This window comes from Sphaeroforma arctica, assembly GCF_001186125.1.
Source record: "Sphaeroforma arctica JP610 unplaced genomic scaffold supercont1.971, whole genome shotgun sequence".
Lineage (NCBI taxonomy): Eukaryota > Ichthyosporea > Ichthyophonida > Sphaeroforma > Sphaeroforma arctica.
In genome coordinates, this window is record NW_014039587.1 from 16,660 (window position 1) to 25,707 (window position 9,048).

Consider the following 9,048-nt stretch of genomic DNA (forward strand, 5'->3'; position numbering starts at 1 on the left):
TATATATATATTTATATATATATATATATTTATATATATATATTTGCAATCGGTAAATCACTATTAATTTTAAATCACAATCACTTGCGCACAGTGGAGGCCGGAGACTGGAGAGTGGAGGCCGGGGACTGGAGAGTGGAGGCCGGGGACTGGAGAGTGGAGGCCGGGGACTGGAGAGTGGAGGCCGGGGACTGGAGAGTGGAGACGGTGGAGAGTGCGTAATCTCTGGAGTTATTAGCCTTGAGATTAGACTCATTGAGTCATTTATTTTTTTAATTGCTGTTTCAAAAAAGGAGTAACGAACAAGGAGCTACGGTATTTATCATACATGTACAAACGAAAATCAAATCAATATAGAGTCAATTGATTTGCTTTTTCTTTCAAAAATAGAAATAACCAAATAGAAAAAAACTCTTCAGTCATATTTACAAACGAAATAGACGTTTTTTTTATATATAAAACAATCTCAATACATATGCAAGGCTGAATTTACAAATAAAGTTAAGACTATATTTCTATATTTCTGTATTTATTTATGTAGAGTCAACCCTCTTTAACTGTCCAGGGTCCGTCCTGAGCCGAAAGGTGGACATTTAAAGAGGTGACAGGTTCTGATGCAGGTAGTCCAGGTACACCCTCTATACGTTCAGGCGCTGATGATGACTTAAGCTCGAGCCGTTTCCAGTGTAAAAAACTTTTATACCCTGGCGATAAAAACGTTAAAGTTCAATTTTTATTACATATATGGTCCTGAGAATTTTCATGGAGGTGTTTCTAGGTCCGCAGATTTGTCCCACATGCACGCGGCGAATTTGACCTGCCATTGGTCTATTGGGCATGTAATATTACTTGCTTCCTCGTATATTGGCATGATGTTTGTTCGTCACTGACAACCAACTGGCTTCAGGCTTATACGGCTATAATTGCGTGGAATAGTATGCTCAGCCTGCAGGTCTGCCGCAATTTGTGTGTGCGTTTGTGTAAACTGTAAACGCCACTGTTTGGTAAGTGTAAAAGTTGTTGGGAAAATGTGCTGTCAGTTGGAAGTAGGAAATGCGTCATGACTTTCAATGCTAGTTTATGATCGATCGAAACAGCTGCTATAGCCCATTTCATGATTTCTAGGTGCAGAATCGAAGTGCAATTTTGGGGTTTCGTTGGTCATATATTAGCGTTGAAACCGTTTAAAAAAGGTTTATACGACAGGAAAATAAAGCTTGGCGCTGACCTGTGGGACAGTATCAGAGCAAACACTCTTTAGATAAATACTTCGACTTGCTTTTATTTATATTTACTCAATGTCTTTCCAAATTCCAGGCTGTACTCCATCACAATTTGTAAAATATAGTAAAATAGTCCTAACATATATATGGGGTCATCCCTATTGAAAAGTGGACAGTTAAAGAGGTTTGACTGTAGCTCACAAGACTCAAGACTCAAGAGACCTAAATATAAATGTAAATTTTCATTACATATTTGTTTTTTATATAAAAATGTACTTTTCAACTATTGTTTTGTAAAAATACTTATTTAACTTTTTACTTTGACTTTTTTTTTGATTTTCTGTTACTTTTTTAGGGGCTATGAAATTCGAGCTACAGTAAAAGCGCCTACATATGTATTGTATATTCGGAGCTTGGTACAAAAACCCTAAAATAAGAACCAAATTTTCCTCTGGTTTGGCTTGTCTAATAATTTAGAAGAAGGCTACATATTAACTATCAAGATGATAAATTTACATATCTTAATTTCCTCAATTTCTAATTATTATCGGCCTCTCTGAAAAAAAAGTATGTAAAAAACAATAACCCCCGAATTCCATTCAGTTGTCAGGTTCAATACTACAAGAAGTTCATGGCCCTCTGGATTTGAGTCGGCGCTCAATTTACGATTTCCGCTATTTACGACGATTTCTGCTCGAGACCCAAATCCAGAGGGCCATGAACTTCTTGTAGTATTGAACCTGACAACTGAATGGATTTCAACTGTCTAATGAAGGCTATTTAAATATGCTGTTTTCTACATATTCTCCTTCTATTTTGTTTTTGTATTTTTTTGTTTATGTTTTTTTAAAAGAAAAAAACAAGACATAGAAAAACAACATCGGGCAGTTTTCTGAAAGTTTTTCTTTTCTCTTTTTAAGAAAAACAACAACAAATTGCTCAGCAAGTCAGCATACCTGCCATTCCATGCTTAATTTTTTTGCTCGTGGACTCGTAGTTCTGTCGAATCAGATTGTATGCCCGCTACCCCGTGTCTGTTCATTTATTTATTCTGCACAAAAAAAAATTGGGTAGACCGGTAGAGCAGGTGGCACACAGGCTCAGTATTGACGGGAGTCATCAGCCATGGAACGCTCTCACTAAAGAGAGTAGTAGAGAGCTCTCAATGAGCGTCTGTCAGAGAAAGTAGAGTGCATAGGTGGGTTTTAGGTTTACGTAGAGAATTCTTGATACATAATTACTTGTATATATGCCGTTGACGCCAGAAGATCCAGTCACCCAGAGCGCATCTAGCCGGCCAAATTAATAAAACCTTTGTCGGAACTTACCGTACTACAATATGTTTCCACTGACAGTTGTTTACTGTATGCTGGGCTTCGTTTCCGCAGCAGGTATGAGATGTCACTTCACAAAGTTTCCCTGCATTAGTTCAGCGCACACAAAGTTATATGTCGACATACACGGTCCCTCATAGAATGTGTTGCTGTACGCGAATTTCTGCCACGAGTGTCACATCACCTATATGTATAGGGAAAAAGCTGTAACTTGACAAATAGTGTATATTTGATCACGAATAACCGTAGCAGTTTCCTTATATCAAAATCGTCTCAATACCAGCATATATTTGTATAATATATATATGTGTGTGTCTGTGTGTCTGTGTGTCTGTGTGTGGTTGGGTGTGGTATATTTATATATTTAGATATATATATATAATGTATATTATTATTTATATATATATATATGTTTGTGTGTATGTATGTATGTATATATAAATATTATATATATTATATACTTGCGTTTATGTACATATTCACATATATATATGTGTGTGTGTGTGTGTGTATATATATATATTTACATACATACTCACACTCGTACTTATATATATATAAACGATATGAATATTATGTATATATGCATATTGTACACAGTATATATATCTTCATAAATATATATATATATATATTAATTATATTATACTGTGTATTCATGTTCTACATGATGTATATATAAGAAGTATATATGTCAAAAATTATAGTGTATTTGCGCATATATAAATATACACATTCTTTTTTGTAAATATATATATATATATATCTAATATGTACATGTATACTTTGTATCTATATGTTAAAATATACACATACACATCTTTTCATATTGTATATGTGTATATTTATACACATATAATATATACACATGTATATGTTTGTGTGTTCCTGCGATACCTATATATGCCTAATGTATATATATAGATATATAGGTATTTGTATTATCTTGTACATGTATACATGTATACATATATATGTACATCGAGATTTTAGTACAATTATATTCATGTTTACTTGAATTTAACTTGTACACGACACTTTAAAGTAATCCAGGCACTTCTCTGTACACTCTTTCCCATACAGACAGTGTTTCCGCAAGCGTGCTTCAAGGCCCGAGTCTATCATGGGTGACGGTACCTGCGGGTGTGAGTTGGCTTAATCGGGCGTGGTGTCCCGATAGACAAGCAAATGAAGAAAGCTGTCAAGAATTAGTTATTCCTCCAGTGGCTACCAATGGTGGTGTGGTAGATACAGACATGTTCGATACTCCTGTGGACACAATAATGTACTATCGGAATATGGGGTAAGCAAAATAGACACGAATTTTAGGGTAAGGTATTTGGAATTACGAACGCTTACTGGATATTTGCCAACTGACCTAAGATGTATGAGCCCTAAGCATTATATTGCTAATTGATTCGCAGTTAGATTTAGACTTTCCTGCCCTAAACGTTCTAGATAGGGCCTGAAAGGTTTTTGCTGATATTAATGTTTCAGATTTTGTATACATCCTCCAGATGGACGGTCATGTGTTATATATCCGCTGGTTCGTACGAAGACTGGCGACCCGATGCTGCACAATTCCCTTCGCAAATAAAGGCTAACAGTATGTCTGGCTGGGACGAACTATGGCTAGATATGCGCCCCACAAATCCATACCACAACTACCTTCTGGTATGTATATGGATTTCATTGATTCCGTTTGCATTGTATAGCTATCTTTATTTTTGATTCATGAGAGCTCTAATCACCGTGTCGGCCAGTTTTGAATCTGCCCTATGCATGTATATGGGCTGCTATGACAACGGGATGTATCCGCCCTCATAAACATGTCTGAGGCACATTCCAAGTATATGCTCATATATATATATACTTACTCCGACAACCCACAATGTTCACTTTCCATTAGGCGTTGATGCAAAACCGCATCATCACCGCTGCGAACAAGGGATGTCAGGTCATTGAATTTGACAATGTGGACAGTTGGGCCAATGATGCTTTGCCCGGAGTGCCGCGCTATGACGCGGCCACCGGAGTTGCGCAAATGAATTACAATACATGGCTCGCCCAAACCACCCATCAGTACGGCATGGCTGTAGCCCTAAAGGTGTGCATGTGGGAATATATGCATGTATATATATATATGTACGTTTGTATGTATAGATATGTATTTGTATATGTTTGTATACATGGTTCATTAGTTAAAAAACGTGCTCTATTTGCTTCATTCCTCGATTATTCCTGTATTTTTCTAGCGTTGTCTGTCCTTTCGTATGTAGTTGCTAGTGACTTTTCGCCTGTGCACGGCACTCGTACACAATAGGAAGTACTAACAACTCATGCCTTTTTTTTTTAAACTGAGTCACTCCTGAAATCCACTAACTATCTGCTCTATACTAAATAGAACGATTTGGGGCAGATTGCCGAGTTGGAACCATACTTCGATTTGGCCGTGAACGAAGAATGTTTTACCTACACCGAATGTGATGATCTGCAACCCTTCATTGCAGCCAACAAGGTTTGTTCGTATTCGATATCATAGAAACCTATATAAAAGAAGACTGGTGGCTTTCATTGTACTCTCGATTATGAGATCTCGACATATGAGCAGCCGTGAACACACATTGATGTTGGGATCTTCACTTTCGGTTTCTAACCCCAATTCACCTTACTCTGCAACGTGCTCATAGGCTGTTTTGGGAACATCCTATTCTTATACGGATGGTGATGCGATGTGTATATCTGCCCGGTCAAGCGGATACTCATGGTTGCTAGCGGAACACTCACTCTGGAAATCTTGCGAGCAAGATGGTGAGTTGGTGGTATATATAAATAAGTGACAGAGGCATGCTGCTGTGTATTAATATGTAGCAAGGAAAGTATTATACTCGATATAGTTTGTCGACACGTACTTGTGTATTCTGCGCGTTCACTTTGGTTCATGCATCACAGTTGCTGTACTATACCTCAGCTGCAAGCTTTCTAATTGCTCTGGTTATCCGGCAGATCACTGCGATGTGTTTGAACCTCACTATATTTACCAAACAGCATATGTATGGCTCATGCTGCCCGGTTACAAGCTCATACAACACCACGTTACCCTAATTAGGTGTGGAGGTCATTGCACCTGGAGTTACTGCACCTGCTGATGACATTCCGTATGGTCCATGGTCCGAGTGTACTGTGTCATGTGGGGGAGGCACTCGGCAGAGGGCGTGTATCAGAGACTTCCAGTGCACAACGCCAAAGTACGAAACGTGTAATGTACAACTATGTCCAGGTATGCCTGTGTGCGTGCACCCGAGTGCTTGCGAGAGTTCGTTGATCTTGGTTAACTGGCTGCAGACGGTGCTCTGGTTCGCTCGGCGCCACAGTTCGCATCCAGCAATGTGCGTTCATGTCCGATCGCGTACCATTAATCATACCGACAGGTTTCCATGTTCGCATATAATAAGCTTTGTCACTCGACGACGCCTTTTTTTTTTCCCAATTCTTTCTCATGTGTAGCCTTCATCCACCCCTATACTCAACCCCCCTCGTTTCTTGTATTCGAATGCCACAGTGGCGTGCAGTTCGTTGTCGACAGGGACCAATACGGTGCTACAAGAGGGCGAGAGTTTCGTATGGGCCTGCCCTACTGGGTACGAGGTTGTGGGTGAAAGTATCGCAACCTGCACGAACGGAGTTATACAACCACCCAACTGTCAGGGTATGTTTGTCAAAAGACCGTCGCGTGGCGTTAGGTCAACGTTTATACACTGGCTTGAGTAGCTTACCTTTACTGTCTTCTTTAGTCTTACAAGTTCAGTGTAATTTCAAAAAAAAACCCGATATATTCGTTGGCCTTTGGACAAACCAACTCGCAGATATTGACGAGTGTGCTGCGCAGGGCTATACGTGTTCTGCAAACGCTGAGTGTGTCAACACGGCTGGCGCTTACAGATGCCAATGTGCCACAGGATACGCTGGTAATGGTAAGTTAAAAAACTCTGCCTCCTGGTGCGGCTTCGTGACTTACAAGGTTTAACGCACACCACATGTACTGGTAGTTGTTTGTAGTTGTTTTGCTTGCTACCCCCACAGAGATTTCTCGAATGCAACTGATCGTACTCTGTACTGTATAGCAACCATAGCATGCCGACAACATCACGCGGTATCATTCTATCGGTACTAACCCTCGGCCCACTCCCTCGCGGTACTTTCAGGTAAAGTATGTCTCAGGAAAGACACTCTCCAGGAGTCGGAACGAATTGCCTATGGTGGGAAGTATCTACAAAGCAGTTGTGGGCACGTTGCCGCCGTTTCTGCCAATGGCCACATGGCTATGTACGCGGGTGATGGTGTACCGTACTTCTCGAGTTACCTTTACGAGTCTAATGGCCCGGCCCAAGGCGCGACGAGGTTTGGGCTGTCTACTAGAGGCGAGTTGTTACTGGTCGACGAGGCCAATACGGTAGGTGTATGGTGTGGTTGCCGGCGATCGATTTGATATGTGAAAGATAGTAATGTATTTATACTCCCGCATTAGCGAGGGATATATCTGTGTATGAATATGGTATGGTCTATAGAGGTGTTACTGTGCCAATATATAGTGGGTTACACTTTATATATCCATTTATGGATATGGTATGATCTATAGATGTGTTACTGTGCCGATATACAGTGGGTTCCACTTTATGTATTCATTTATGGATATAATATTGGCTATAAATGTGTTACTGTTCTGGACTTGATGGGCTACACTCCTAGTAGTGCTTATAGATAGTGCTGGTATGAGGCTGCAGTGTATTGGGATGTCTATGTACCAGTTTTTCAACCGACTCAACGAGACTTTCGGTATCTTGACTTCATACAGGTGCTGTGGAGAACCGGATATCAGGGTGCAGAGGCCAAAACTGGCCCATTTAGTCTACTTTTGGACACAAGCGGCTACTTGAGGATTATGGACGGGGGCAATGCCAACATTTGGACCAGCGAGTTCTACTCGCCGGCTACTGAATACGATTGCTGGAATTATAACCCGTATTAGTGGATAACGTGCCCAATTTAATAACTAATTAGAATGATTTATTCCAAACCAGGATTAGAAGATAAGGCCATTGAAGCCAAATTTAGTGAGTATGCCCCCACCCCAATTAAGACGCATACAGAAAGTACAGTACAGAAGAATGGTCGATAGCAAGACTGAATAAATCAACTGCTCAAATCAAATGTGGCCCTGATTCCGGATGATATATGCTCGTTTGATACTACTTTTTAATTATTTACCGCTGCCATTCAATATCTTTTCAATATTACGGACCAGCATGCGTAATCTGACGTGCCAAAGAATAGATGCCTATATAGATATATCTGCACCGTGCCTTCCAGTATGTGACTATATGTGTAGTCTATTTTACGCAATTGTATAATGCTCTTGTAACAACCCGGACACTGCTATCTGTTTAGAACACACAATCTCCCTGTGGATACAGTCTCATAAGGCGCGACTTGAGGTTGGGTTGCCACATCTGAGACCGCATTATTTTATTCTGCAAGAGTCACTGACTATGAAGTCCGCTGTAGGTGTTGTTCACGAGGTCTGCATATATGTAGTGGGTATACTCTTGCATAATTAAGGGTGTGAGTCGCGCCCAAGGTCTATTGCTGCTGTAGTAGGCCCTAGTCTCTCTTTACTTCAGAACTTTGCGGGCAAACTCGGGAAGTACAAAGGCAGCCTTGTGGATGGCCGAGTTGTAGTATCTAAGTTCCCATTTCTCCACCTGAGGTATCAAGAATCAGATTTACCACAGATGGGTTAGTTAGTGTCGGGTAACGAACCAATGTATCAAGATATCCACTACATCTATTCGATGCTTCTGGACGGTTGGCACAACACGAACTCGATGAGCGTCCTTTGCACATGTGCACGAGGATATACCGTAACACGTTACGTGAATGTGTACAAACCACGAAATTGTGGTGGCGGTTGAGAAGCCAAACTGTGCTCGCCCGTGCTCAATTTTTAGCATGTACCTGATTGTGTTCAGCACTTTGCTTGAACAATTTATTCAAATTGTGTACACATGCTAAATAAAGGCCAACGCGGACACCTACGTACGAACCCTGTTCCAGAACAGTAACGGTATCACACCACGACACACTCAACCCTTGCATATATACACGCACAACCCTTGCATATATACACGCACAACCCTTGCATATATACACACACTCAACCCTTACATACATACACATTCAACCATTGCATATATGCACACTCAACACTTGCATACATACACACTCAACCCTTGCATATTTACACACTCAGCCCCTGCATATATACACACTCAACCCTTGCATATATACACACTCAACCCTTGCAAAAATACACACTCGACCACACACTCAACCCTTATATATATATACACTCAACCCTTCTATATATCTATACACTCAACCCTTATATATATATATACTCAACCCTTATATATATCTATACACTCAACCCT

At 40.3% G+C, this 9,048-nt stretch overlaps 3 protein-coding genes across 3 annotated transcripts in view; 2 read left to right on the forward strand and 1 right to left on the reverse strand.

Moving 5' to 3' along the window:
* SARC_09501 (hypothetical protein) overlaps positions 1-222 on the forward strand; it is a gene marked incomplete at both ends in the record, with an annotated part of 1,510 nt that extends 1,288 nt beyond the window's left edge. Inside the window, one exon of the mRNA XM_014296482.1 lies at positions 95-222. Coding sequence (XP_014151957.1) covers positions 95-222 — 128 coding nt within the window. The remainder of the gene's footprint in view (positions 1-94) is intronic.
* Positions 223-4,084: 3,862 nt separating this feature from the next.
* Positions 4,085-7,586, forward strand: SARC_09502 (hypothetical protein; the record flags this gene model as incomplete). Its single annotated transcript, XM_014296483.1, has 8 exons — positions 4,085-4,231; positions 4,467-4,664; positions 4,962-5,075; positions 5,667-5,837; positions 6,065-6,266; positions 6,424-6,531; positions 6,763-7,010; positions 7,413-7,586. 8 exons carry the CDS (start codon positions 4,085-4,087, stop codon positions 7,584-7,586), a joined length of 1,362 nt encoding a protein of 453 aa, XP_014151958.1.
* A 211-nt stretch (positions 7,587-7,797) lies between these two features.
* SARC_09503 (spermidine synthase) overlaps positions 7,798-9,048 on the reverse strand; it is a 3,401-nt gene continuing 2,150 nt past the window's right edge. Inside the window, exon 4 of the mRNA XM_014296484.1 lies at positions 7,798-8,319. Within this exon, the coding sequence (XP_014151959.1) occupies positions 8,230-8,319 (90 nt within the window). The 3' untranslated portion in view covers positions 7,798-8,229. The remainder of the gene's footprint in view (positions 8,320-9,048) is intronic.